At 44.9% G+C, this 12,916-nt stretch overlaps 1 protein-coding gene across 2 annotated transcripts in view; it reads right to left on the reverse strand.

Moving 5' to 3' along the window:
* Nucleotides 1–208: 208 nt before the first annotated feature.
* Nucleotides 209–12,916, reverse strand: part of Fbn1 (fibrillin 1) — a 202,614-nt gene continuing 189,906 nt past the window's right edge. The window contains exons 59-66 of one of the 2 annotated variants that reach the window (XM_013112353.3): nt 12,083–12,208; nt 11,757–11,879; nt 10,141–10,257; nt 9,768–9,896; nt 8,830–8,949; nt 5,813–6,044; nt 2,730–2,904; nt 209–1,600 (exon numbers count right to left, since the gene is read on the reverse strand). In XM_013112353.3, the coding sequence (XP_012967807.1) occupies nt 1,211–1,600; nt 2,730–2,904; nt 5,813–6,044; nt 8,830–8,949; nt 9,768–9,896; nt 10,141–10,257; nt 11,757–11,879; nt 12,083–12,208 (1,412 nt within the window). In that variant the 3' untranslated portion in view covers nt 209–1,210. Of the gene's footprint in view, nt 1,601–2,729; nt 2,905–5,812; nt 6,045–8,829; nt 8,950–9,767; nt 9,897–10,140; nt 10,258–11,756; nt 11,880–12,082; nt 12,209–12,916 lie in introns of those variants that run through there. The other variant, XR_005877372.1, reaches the window with a different exon arrangement.

Here is a 12,916-nt window from a genome sequence, read left to right on the forward strand (position 1 = left end):
GTTCTTAAATCTGGGAGTTTAGAAGTCACAAGATTAATTAGTCACATTTTAGAAATGATGCTGCACTCTATTGTCTTCCTAGCATTCACAATTACAGTACACACACACACTTAATCTGTAATCACTAATCAGAGGACCAGCTAAAGATGTGAGTTCTTCTAGTGCTTATGCTACGTGCCCATAGAAGCCATAGATAACAGACCAAGGATACTTTAAACCCAAGAGACTTTATTTTTCCTCCAGAAAGGTCCCCATCCCCAGCCTCAAATCCACACAAGAACACAAAACCAAGGAGTAAACTAAAAAAGGGAGGGAGGGTAGGATCACTTTATTGTGACATTATGACATTAACCCCTTGTTGACAGGAATGACTGAGAGTGACTTTGGCATATTGCACATGCGGTGTGATGTAGGGTGTACTGGTGATCCTCTGGTGGCTGAGGCTGCGTCCTTGTCTTCCCCAACCTCAGTGCACAAGTGGGCCAGTCACAGATTCCACTACCACCTGCTGTAGATGTTTAACAAGTCTTTGGTCTTAATAAGCACCATTACAAACCCTCACATTAAGGGCTTTATTATTCTAGTTTATAAATGTTTCAATGATAAAAATAACACGATTACAGTATACACACACTTAATTTACATGTAATGTATTATACTCATAAGTGAGATAAGCTACTGAACTAACTTTGGTTGATTGAAATGAATGAAGTATCTGAACTGAATACTTGGCAATTTGGTTTCTAACTTGTGTACTTATTACAGTGCATCAATAAATCTATTTTGAGAATTTGCTAGCACCAAATAGACATCATAATCGGCCAACCTACTACTCGCACTTGGAGAAGCAAAGTTTTGAAATTTGAAAACGAATGGAACAGCCCATCAAATGGAAATATGTTCGTGTGCGGCAGCCGGAAAGGTAGCCGTTGGCATGAATGGCCAATCTCAGTGGATATTCATGTCCCAGTTTTCAGGAATCAACACGTATGGCAAGGTAGCTGAGCTGCTACTCATGAGAAGCCTGAGAAAGTGGTTGTTTGAACTAGGATCATCACTGTACCTTGATGTCATTCAAGAAGAGTGCTCGTTTATACAGATCGCCTTGGTGAATGATTGTACCATGCTGTGAAGGTCTGGTTTGGGGAAAATAGAATTCTACCTACCTAAAGTTACTTTCGTTTTAATTATTTGGTCTCTGGATGGTGAATTAATGAAGCAGGATCTGAATTTTCATCTTCAGGTTGTCACCCAGTTCTCCGCTGAGGTAGTCTTTGTCATGCCTGTCTTCTAACTGATTAAGTTCTTTCTTTTTATAAAGTGGAGTGCTGCTGATTTGCAAGGAGTAGGTCCCGGCCACCGCCTTCTTCTTCGTGAAGTGGAGGTAGCTGACACCTTCTTTCTGGTTGATTTTAAAGAAGCCATCTTCATTTCCAGATTCAATCAAGTATCTGTTGTGGTTCGTCAGAGTGGTGAGGGCTGGCAGGAGCTCTAAGATTCGGACCTTGTGGTTGATGTGGGAAATATTGAAAGCAAAGCTAGCTGGCTTCTCCACATCCCAACTCGCGAGGCTCACGTTGGCTTCCATCTCAGACCCATCCTGGAAAGACACGCGGAGATGCCATAAATTCAACTAAATATGTTCTTTGGTTCTCATACTAAAGAATAAGCCATTCAAGTCTCAAGTCAAATAAAATTTTCTGTCCATGCCATATATGTTATGCTGAAAATGCACACTCAGAGGTACTTTTTTAAAATCACAAATGTGCTTTCAAAGAATTAAACTGATGGCAGGAAGTCAGGTTGAAATTATTTGTATTGGGGGAGGGGGAGACTCTTGGTAGGTCTTAAAGTGTGTTCCCTGAACCAGCAGTTGTAACAGCACCTGGAAACCATTAGGTATGTAAATTATTAGCCCCTCCCAGACCTGTTGAATTAGAATCCCTGGGGCTCTTCCCAGCAATCCGTCCTAACAAGCCTTCTGGGTGATTCAGACCTGGAGTTTTTTGAAGCACTGTTCACAGATTTCCTTTCCAAAGACTTATTTCCCAAACCACAGCAGGTGGGTTGCACTGCTGACACTCAGACTCAGAACTCGTCTACTTCAATTTTGCTCACTGACACTCAAATCATCCCCTTGGAAGGACACACCTATGGACCTACTTCCTGGCTGTGTTGAGCTGTTAAGGTTTGTGCTTTTCACGGAGCTTTCTGCTTGCATCTTTGGGACCATATAGGCTAAGGCTCCCAGCCTGGAGCCAGAAGATCACAGCATCATACGGTCCTGCTCACCATCAAAGTCCCCCACACTCCCTGTGGCTCTTTTTCCATGGAGGAGAGCCTCTAGTTTCTAGACCTTGGCTTCCCTGTGTAGAGAGCACTGTGTGTGCATACCATTCTGCCCACTTGCTAGCCCTGACTTCAGACCTTGTCCTTTCTGCAGACATTGGGTGGGTGTTTGACTTTCTTCTTGGTGAGACAGAGGAAATGAGCAAGTGTGTGAAAACCTTTCAAACTGCCATTCTCAAAAGGCAGCCTAAATAAATAAATAAAATAAAACCAAACACCCCCCCCAAGCCCCATAGCCTCTTGTAAAATATTGCTAGAGCCAGGAGAATGACTGGACTTCCTGTCTGGGAGGTTGTTCACACTTCAGGGTGTCCTTGGAGGAAAACACAGGCACCCAAGAGCCCTTACATATCTGCAGACAAGGAGGGACTCCAAGGTACCTGGACGTCCGAGGCGTCTGTTTCGTTTGTGCTTCGCCGTTTCCTGCCTCGTTTGGGGTAGCCATTGATCTTACACTCATAGCAGGCTTCTGGGGATAGTGAATTGTCGTCCATCTCACCACTGGCAGGTGGCTCTGGGCCTCCTCTGCCCATGCCCATTCCAGAAACGCAATGCCTACGGCAGAAAGGAACACACAGGCAGTTTCCATCAGATTCAATAGCTCTGATGCCCAGCCTCCTGGATGCCCAGCCTTCTGGATGCCCAGTCAGTCTCCTGGCTAGTAACATCACATTGCCCACTGGACAACCATCTGCTTCTAAGAACCATACAAACACCCTCTGTCATTGAGCTCCAAAATGCCTAGTCCCCTGAGTACAGAGTCCTTTCTCTCAAGACCCTGGTTTGTATACTTCCTTGTCCTTTCATCTCCCAGCCAACTGGCACAAACCTTTGCAGTACTCTGCAGGGAGGGGCACACTGAAAACTGAAGATCAAGAGTGAAAGAGATCATGTGACTTGGTGGGTCACTGAAACATGTCTTCTTTTATTATGAGTCAGGCCCCTGTCAGTTGTACCTTTAGGAGACAGCACTGAGTGGGCAGGTGGGACATCTCTGGGGCCTCTTTCCTGGACAATGTATTTTTTTCTACACTGTGACCTTGATTTTTATGTTTTAATTTTTAAAATCAGCATATGTCAGATACCTTATGACATATTATGGGCAAAGTGTATTTTAGTGGTTTTCTTTCTCCCATGTCTCCTACCCTCCTGCTGCTACCTCTGCTCCTACTAAACCTCCACCCCAGTCTTTTACCCTTTCATGTCCTATGTTTCTGTTTTATGTCCCTGTCCTAACCACTGCCTTTGCCACCACTGCTGCCCCTGCTGGCTCAAGAGGGTATTGTGCAGTATGGTGTGCTCTTTCTTGGGTTCTTATAGATCACTTCTTATCCTGTTCCACTGCCACCACCGTGCCTCTGCAGTCCACTTCCTAAGCAATCACTTATAAATACAAGTTTACTCTTGCAGGTGTTACTGCAGCACGAAGAGAAGTCTAGGTGATTACCGAGGGTTTGTATGGTACTGTGCTGTGATGATGAAAAATATATTCTCTCTCTCTCTCTCTCTCTCTCTCTCTCTCTCTCTCTCTCTCTCTCTCTCTCTCTCTCTGTCTCTCTCTCTGTCTCTCTGTCTCTGTCTCTGTCTCTGTCTGTCTCTCTCTCTCTCTCTGTCTCTCTCTCTCTCTCTCTCTCTCTCTCCCACAGGGGTTCCCTGTATAACAGCTCTGGCTGTCCTGGAACTCACAGAAATCCACCTTCTCTGCCTCCCAAGTGCTGGGAATAAAGGCATGGGTCACCATCGCCTGGCTATACAATATATTCCCACATACAGCATGAGTTGGCGCAGAGCTTGCCCAACTGTGGGAAACGGTTGAATTTCAAATCATTTAAAACCACTAAGGCCTTTGGATTTGACTCATGTGAAGGCAGATAAACAAACCAGTACCCAAGAGAGATCTAATCCTTGTTTCTTTGCTTTTCAGTTAGCAAAGCCAAGTTATAGACCGAGTCTCACTCAATATTTGATTTGTTTTTGTCAGGCTCCCTGTTTAAATGTGTTGAGAACCTAGGAATTATGCTAAAACAACCTTTATTATGGGGGGTAAAGTTCACTCAAGTGACATCACAGAGAGGCCAAAGCTGTTATAAACGGGTGGATTTCTACCACGAAAAGTGCACAATCCCCACTAAACTGCTTCTCTGTGATGGCTGAGCCAGTCTTTACAGCTCATTTCCTTGTTTGTCTACAGATTTCCAAACACAGCACCAAGTCCCTGGCTAGCTGCTGTTTCTGGCTACACTTTAGCATGTCTTTCTATTTCCCAGGCTCTTCCTAAGTGCACACGTTTCTTTTCCTCTTCAACTAGCAGCAGGGACATAGCTAAGCAAGGAGGAGGATGAAGAGGAAACTGTCCATCCTTGTGCATCCATGCACATGAGGGTTCCAGGAAGTAAACCCCAGTCTGCAGGCTTTCTTTCTTTCCCAGAATTTCCCTCCAGTATTTCCTTGTCCCAAGAGCACCACTTATAAGAAATGTGACTACAAAATCCTATTGGCAAAGAGCCAGTTTGGAGTGTCACAAATTTTTTTCCTGGGAAAAATGGTTCTGGCATTACACTGTAAAAAAATAATAAAAGAGTCAATCGAGAGCCAGACATATGGGACTTTGGGTCCTTCTGCTGGCATTTCGAGAGCTTCCCACGAAGTGGTCTTCTACCTTGACATTTATAAAGACTAGAATAAGTCCCTGAAAGCCAGTGTGTCATAGATTCTAGGACCACTGGGTTCATGTTTGGTATAAATGTGTGTGTGTGTGTGTGTGTGTGCGTGTGTGTGTGAGAGAGAGAGAGAGAGAGGGAGAGAGAGAGAGAGAGAGAGGAGTTAATTAAGAAATTGAGATTCATGAGCTAGATGTACACTCAAGTCATTAAACTTACTAAAACTTTAAGCTATTAAGAAAAATAGTGTACCTTCTCTGCCCCAAACTGTCACATACATATTCATATCATTTGGTAAAATGTTCTACTTGGAAATTACAGTTAATTATTCCAACTCATATTTAATGTGCTTTTTGATCATTTCTAATGTAAATTCAAGAGTGAAGGGCAAAAGATGCCTTACAAACTGTAAGAGATCTCCAGTAAAAGGTATCTATTTTGCTTAGCCTGATGGGAACTAGAAAAGAAAGCCCTGTCAGCCAACAGAGAGCCCAGTATGCTTCCTCAGGAGGTGGCTCAGGTGTGTGGGGTGGGCCCAGCTCTGAGAGGGATGACAGCAGTGTGTTCTTAGCAAATAAACCAATTACTTCTCAGCGGGATTTAAGATTAAGAACATGAAACAGAGAAGCTGTACACAGAAGTATGCACAGTGTAGCTGCATCGCACTGTTGGATATTCTATGAGTTTCTAAAAAACCCGGATACATCCCTTACAGAAAATGCACTTCTCTAGTAGGGCATGTAGTTACATAGACATGCAAATTTAGAAAGTCATTAACCAAGCGCAGGAAGAGAAATACTTACCCTTGGCCTATCCGGAAGTACCCTGGAGGACAGCCACACAGATAGCCACCCTCAGTATTGGAGCAGCCATAACTGCAGGGGGCCTGTGACGAGCCACACTCATTGATGTCTTGGCAGCCTCCGCTGAACTGTTCATACTGGAAGCCGGTGGGACACATGCACTTGTAACTCCCCAGAGTGTTGTGGCAGGAGGCTCCCCCACAGACATGTGCACTCAAGCATTCATTTTCATCTGCAGCAAACACAAGGAAACACGACATAAGTGACGTTTGCCATACACTTCCAAGCAGGATTTTGGCTCATGTTCCTCATGACTGACCACCTGGCCTATAGGTAGGTAGGTAGGTAGGTAGGTGGGTAGGTAGGGCTCAGGGAGAGAAAGCAGGCTGTGTAGCCTTGGTGGGAGAGAACAAGCGGTGGAGATGGAGCTTCTTGCCACGCTGACTAAATATGGTGGAAGAGGTCAAATGAACCTAATGGAGAGCACCCCAGACAGCACTGTGAGACGCCTGGGACTCCGGTTTTCACTGAAAACCAAAGCTGGCATGTTCTGCTCCTCGTGAGGCAGGACCACAGCTATAATTTGGGGTTTAGGGCAGGTGGGAAGGATCATACAGTTATCTGTGTTTCTGCTTCACAAGTGCCTGCAGGATGGATGTCTCCATAGCAGAGAACCACAAAACCACTTCTGCAGAGGCCGCCCGTGGGCCTTCCTGGTGCAGGGTGTGAAGGGCCAGGAAAGCTGATGTCCTGCAGGGGAGTCCACCTCATTTGTACCTCCTTTTCAAGAAGTCTGCCAAGACCTCCAGGTGCCCATGCTCAGGCTAAGTCCTACCTCCTGGTATGCCCGCGTTCTCTCTGAGTCCCTATTCAAACCAGCTGGAGCTCCAGCATGTGAGCCATGACTAAAGCTAACTGTGGCTGGAAGAGATTCCGTGCGGACTTTTCAGACAGTAATGGGAAACCTATGAGACACACATTCGACAGGGCAGTCTATCCATAGGAGTCTGCACAGTTTGGAGGGAGGAGAGAGGAAAATAGAACAATTCTTTAAAATTTTTTAAAGGAAACTGTGTTCATATATGTACATCAGTGTGCCACATGCATGCAGTGCCTGTGGAGGCCAGGAAAGGCTCTAGATCCCCTAGAACTGCTGTTACAGATGGCTGAGAGCCACCATGTGGGTGCTGGGAATTGAACCCAGGTCCTCTGGAAGAGCAGCCAGTAAGTCTTAGCCACTGAACCATGTCTCCAGCCCCACAAATCTAACTCTCGAAAACTTGAGTTCAAATGAAGAAAACTGGCTTTCTATGTACTTTTGAAATCTCTAATATTCTTTCCTAGACCTGCCACTGGAGGGCATGCTGGAGACTCTCCCTGGAGTGTGGCCTTCATTCCTCTGTGGATGGCCACTTCTGGTGGAAGCACAGAGGGAAAGAGCACCCCCTGGAGCCGTACAAGACAGATAGGATGTGGAGGTGTTTCCAGTTCATGTGTGTAAACCTTCCTCCCAAACTAACATGCCTTGAGGCATGGGTAGATATAGGGCAAAATCTGTCAATCTATCCCTTGAATTATTTTGTTTTTTTGCTAATAGGCACAAAGTGGGTCTACATTAGAGGAAGGAAAGTAAATTCATCACACACACACAAAAGAAACATGCAAATATTAACTCTATCTGCTCTGAGAATAGACTATCGAGGAAGAGACCGAGTGCCTCTTGGTATGCAAGCTGAAATGGCTTGTTCTGGAAGGTTTCTTTCTGAGGCAGATGCCAAACTGAAGAGTCTCCAACAGAGACCTCAGGTCTCTCTCTGGGCTTCTGTAATATCCATTCTGGTGGGGTGCTCTCCTCCCTTTTCACAGAGTTCTCCATTTTATTTTACTTCTGACAACATTTAATAAGCATTCATGTTGCTCATCTGGGTGGGGAGCAGAGCACAAATGAAGACCAGCAGTCGTCAGTGCTCAGTGTCTGCCACCTGAGGACAGCATGCTCGCCTACTCAATCTCTGCCTTCTGCAAGCACAGTGGTTTGCTTGACACGTACTGTACTTCTTCTGGCCCCGTCCATCCTGTTTACCCTGAACAACTCACTCTACAAAGAATTTTATTTCCTATCCTCAGCATCTTGATTTATTCTTCTATTTGCAATTTTTGTTGGTGAAGGACATTTAAGCTAGCTCCCTTTTATAAAAAAAAAGGAAAATTCTAATTAACTAAAATATCAGTTAAAGCCCCTGGAAAACCCCTCCTTAGGACGGATTAAAACCCACCACCCTGACCTGTGGCACCAGGGCCACACACTGCATCTTAGTTGTGGTGTTAGCAGTTGCCAGTAAGAAAGCCCCAGACATAGGGCAGGCTTTCTTTGATTGCTTTTCGGTAGGGCCGGATGGGTTCTTCTCCATCTGAGAACTGAAATCTGTTATTTGCTTCCAGAAAGGAATGGGGTTAATAGCCCCTGACCTCTAGCTCAGGCACCAGGAAGAGTGAACTTCTGACAAGCTATGAGTGGCACCCAGGTGGGGCAGGTCCAAGAGATTTGCCCGGTATAGAGCCACACTGGGGGGGACCCATTCCAGATAACTTTATTCTTACTCTAGATAACTTTATTTCTTAAGAGTTCTGAGTCCCATTTGGGATTTGGGCTAACAAGAACCCCAAACTCCTTCTAGCTTCCTAATTGACTTATGACCCGGGCATGATCTTCCTGGAAACAAAAGTCTTCAAGGAACTAGATGTAGAGAGACCCCCAGTGTGGGGGTGCTAGCAGTGCAGTGGACGAAGAAGGTAATGGTGCCAAGGAAGGCTAAGGGCATTTCATCCCAGCTATTCCCAAAGCATCTTCATCACATGCTTTCCTCCTAAAAGACATTCACTTCCCTGTGGTTTCAGTGGGGCAGAGTGACTTTCAGTAGGCTATTGCTGGCTCAGTAACCTTACTTCAGAAGGAAGGCGCCGGCTCCATAAGGAGCCGACAACCAGGCCTCTTCTAGAGACAAGGGGCTACTTGCCTACACACTGGTTCCACTGGTAATGCTGCAGGTAGCCCTGGGGGCAGCTGCACCTGTAGCCTCCGATGATGTTCTGGCAGCCGTGCTGACAGCGGTGGTTGCCCTCGCACTCGTCCACATCTGTAAGAGAAGCAGAACCTCCTGTGAGCCCCGTCTGCTGCTGTCTCTCAGGCCTCTGAGGCCTCATCCATCTGCCTGTGAGGCTAAAAGGCAATGCCAGGAATAAAACTTCCTCCTAAGAAACGGTTCTAGCAAAACATTCAGAATATCTACATTAATATTCAGAGATTCCTGGTGAAGTCTACAGATAAAAATGATGTCGATTCACCACGGAGCATTGTGGGGTAGCTCTGGAAATTATGTTTGCTTATTTGTACTGGAATTAGAGATCAAGAAATATCAGCAAGGAAATAAAATCCTAAGAATTAAAATTTAAACATTTAATTATGCATTTGTAGAAGAGTTACTTCCTACACCTATTGTCCATGCTGGAGAAACTTCTGGCTCCGGCCCCAAATGTCAGAAGTCAAGGTAAGTTTGCCGAGTTATTCCTACTGTGTTAGATTTTTAACTAAAAACAGTCCTGATCTACATGGAAGAGGCGTGTTCCTCACTACAAGCAAGGTGAGAATAGAGATGCATTTCTAAAACCAGGGACCTGTGTGAGTAGCCCATCTTCAATTGGCTGCTTTCTTTGCTCAGAGCCTTTTTTCTTCTTCCTTGCCTTTTTGTTCGCTTATTTATTTATTTATTTATTGTTTGGCTGACCTCCTACTTATGGCAATCTTCTTGCCTCTGCCTCCCAAGTGCTAGAATTACAGATGCATACCACCATGCCCAGAACAGATACTAGTTTTTGCAACTCACAGAAGCTGAGGGTCACATAGGCCACCTCTGCACAGAGCATCAAGCTGGTCGCAGCTGAGGTCTGTACATACCTTCACAGCTGGCACCACTCTGGTCGAGTGAGAACCCCCGCTGGCATTCACAAGTGAAGCTTCCTGGAGTGTTCTGGCAAACACCCTTGGACCCACACAGGTTGATGTCAGATGTGCACTCATTGTTATCTGGGAGAAGCATGGGACAAGAAAGGAGAGTGACACTTCTCAAAGCTGCTTTGTATTGTTAAAAAGGAAAGGAGGAGGTTGACCCGGGGAAGTTCAAAATAGAGTGCACACTTCATACTATGTGTGCACAATCCAACTCGAGCACCCCACATGCTGAACACGGTGTTCTGTTATCTGACAGCAGAGAGAGTGGAGTCTCTTAGAGGAACAGCCGTGCTCCACACAGGGCTTCCTTCCTACTTACCGATGCAGGCGGTATGGTGCTGGGTAAAGCCAGGCGGGCATTTGCATGTGAAGCCACCGATGGTGTTAACACACAGGAACTGACAGTTATGCTGCTTGGTTGCACACTCATCAAGATCTGCAAGGAAGTGCAAGGTGGAATTCAAGTCGTGCTGAGTGTGCTCGGACGGGAAGCATCTCTATGCCCCGAAGGACTCCAGGCCAGCAGAGTCTGAACATTCAGAGTCAACAGGACACCTATCTGTACATTTCCACATATATCAGACGTAGACAAACTCAGATTTTATAGAATAAGGAGAGAGAGGAGCTTATGCTGCAAAGACTCTGAATGTAACAGCCAGATCACCATCTGCATCGGAACTGCAGTGGCCACTTGCAAGTAACCCTCAGAAGGTAGAAGAGGGTCACTAGATCCTCAGCTATTCCCTCCTACACTTCCTTCTGCTCAGCTGCATGTGGACTCCAGAGTTATAGAGAGTGGGGAGGGCTCACTGATGGGGACTCCAGATGTGTAGCTGCGGAGAAGTCACTGCCCATGCTGCGGTGAGTTTTCAGCATTGCACCACCGCAGATTACAGAGGTGTAGATTTGTTTTGCTTCAAATTGAATACAAGAAGAGATATTTCCCCTGAATATGTTTCTTCACTTGTATGAATAAACTCTAGCTCTGAGTCCTAGCCATATATTTCCCAGAACTCATAGTGATTATGGATGAAGACCATGTTTCAAATCAGTGAGCAAGTCCTGGGATCAGCGACTTCTTCCCCAGCTATGGGATGACCTAGAACCAAGTCTGCATAGGAGAGCCTCTGAAATTTTTATTTAATAAGAGGTTTAGAACCAAATACACACTCAGCAAGTTTTGAAAAGGTAATTTCTAGTTGATGAGAGATTTCTGCAGAGTTTGGATGTTTCATAATTCCATGTTAATCAGAGGAGCTCTTAGAAGGCATGGTGGCTTTATTTTGCAAACTTATCTATCTCAGTGGTTCTCAACCTTCTTAATGCTGTAACCCTTTAATATAGTTCCTCACGTTGTGGTGATTCGCAGTCATAAAATTATTTTCATTACCACTTCATAACAATAATTTTGTTACTGTTATGATTTGTAATGTAAATATGTGAGATGCAGAATATTTGATGGCCTGCAAAGTGGTCAAGACCCACAGGCTAAGAACCACTGATTAGATAGATAGATAGATAGATAGATAGATAGATAGATAGACGGATGGATAGAAACTGAAACACCAGTTTAATTAATAAGATACACCTTGAGATCATGGCATAAAAACCCCTAGACTCCACTGTAGTTGAACAGACAGTGAATAAATGAAACGAATAGGAAAGGAGTAGGAATCAACTGGGAATCGGCCTCACCAGAGCTTGGAGAGTTGGTACCAATGAGCCCCTCATGGACGTCATCCATGATGCTCATGGGGTATTAGCTGCTGCTACTAGCCTTCAGCAGCCTCCCTGGCCTCAGCTTAACCCCCACCCGCAGGGATCCACTTTCTACACAGGCACCAAGCCCAGGGAAGCAAGTCTTGAAGCTTGTCTCCCGATTATCCACAGGCATGACAAGTGGCAGGTGGGTGGACGAAGCCAAAGTCCCCTCACCTTTGCAGCTTCTTCCATCCTCTTGCAGAATATAGCCTTTCGGGCAGGAGCACTGGTAACTCCCTTCTGTGTTTTTGCATATAAAATTGCAGGGTTTGGGAGCCTGGTTGCACTCATTCAGATCTGTGATCAAAGAGAGTAAAAGCCCACTTAAAAGACTTGCAGAATGCTCAATGTCTACACCTATAAACTCTGGGAAGCACTTGATCATTGCCTCATAATTTCCTATTAAGTATAGATGCATTTTAGATTTTCAGTGTGGGGTTTTCTTTCCTATAACCAGAAATTTCTACTCAGGAATAAAGCATTAAAAACAAAGTACCTACCTACACAGGCAGTCCCTGTTATATCTGGCGTGTAGCCAGTCTTACAAATGCAATGAAATGACCCTCTGTCATTGACACACTCCCCATTTCGGCAAACATCGTGAATAACCTTGCATTCATCAATATCTAGGAAAGATATAAATCATAGTAATAAATACATTAAAATACACAATGGGTAACATTAGGTGTAAAATTTTATTGACTGTGTTACTATATTATGAACTAAAAATGAGGAAATTTCATATGCAATGGTAACTCATTGAACAGCTAATGAATGACTTTGTGAGGCGATGATGAGAAGCTACTCAAAGAGAAAGGCTTAAAATAATTGCTATTCTAAATTTGTCCTATTTTTCTCTTCTTGATTCCTAGAACAACACTCCACTGGCTGTTGGGCCCCTGGTCCATCTTGCCATCTCTCTTGCCTTCTGCTGGCATCACATGAACAAGTCCTAGCAGAGGACCCTTTGGACAAGTAAACTTCAGCGTTTCTTTCTAATGTTGTATGTCCAAAATAAGAAAGAACGCTCTCTAATATTCTCTTTGTCCTGTTTGAAGTTAATCCTGAAAAATATCAAATTACCTAACTCGCGGTGGGAGGAACGGGATCAACTTCCTTCTTTTGGAAATTAACCAGGGCTGTGGGGTAGTTGCAGGGCTGGGTTTTTGCAGTTTGCTAGAAAGTGACACCCTTATTCATGTGTCTATCACAGACAGAAGGGCTTGGTCAGTGTGCACTGATGGCATTAAAGCCACTCCCCTCCACCCCTTGACCCAGCTAGCACAGGGCACCAACGAAAGCAACTTGTACGAGTTATCAGCCCTTCATTGCCT

This window comes from Mesocricetus auratus, unplaced genomic scaffold, assembly GCF_017639785.1.
Source record: "Mesocricetus auratus isolate SY011 unplaced genomic scaffold, BCM_Maur_2.0 Super-Scaffold_100004, whole genome shotgun sequence".
Taxonomy (NCBI): domain Eukaryota; kingdom Metazoa; phylum Chordata; class Mammalia; order Rodentia; family Cricetidae; genus Mesocricetus; species Mesocricetus auratus.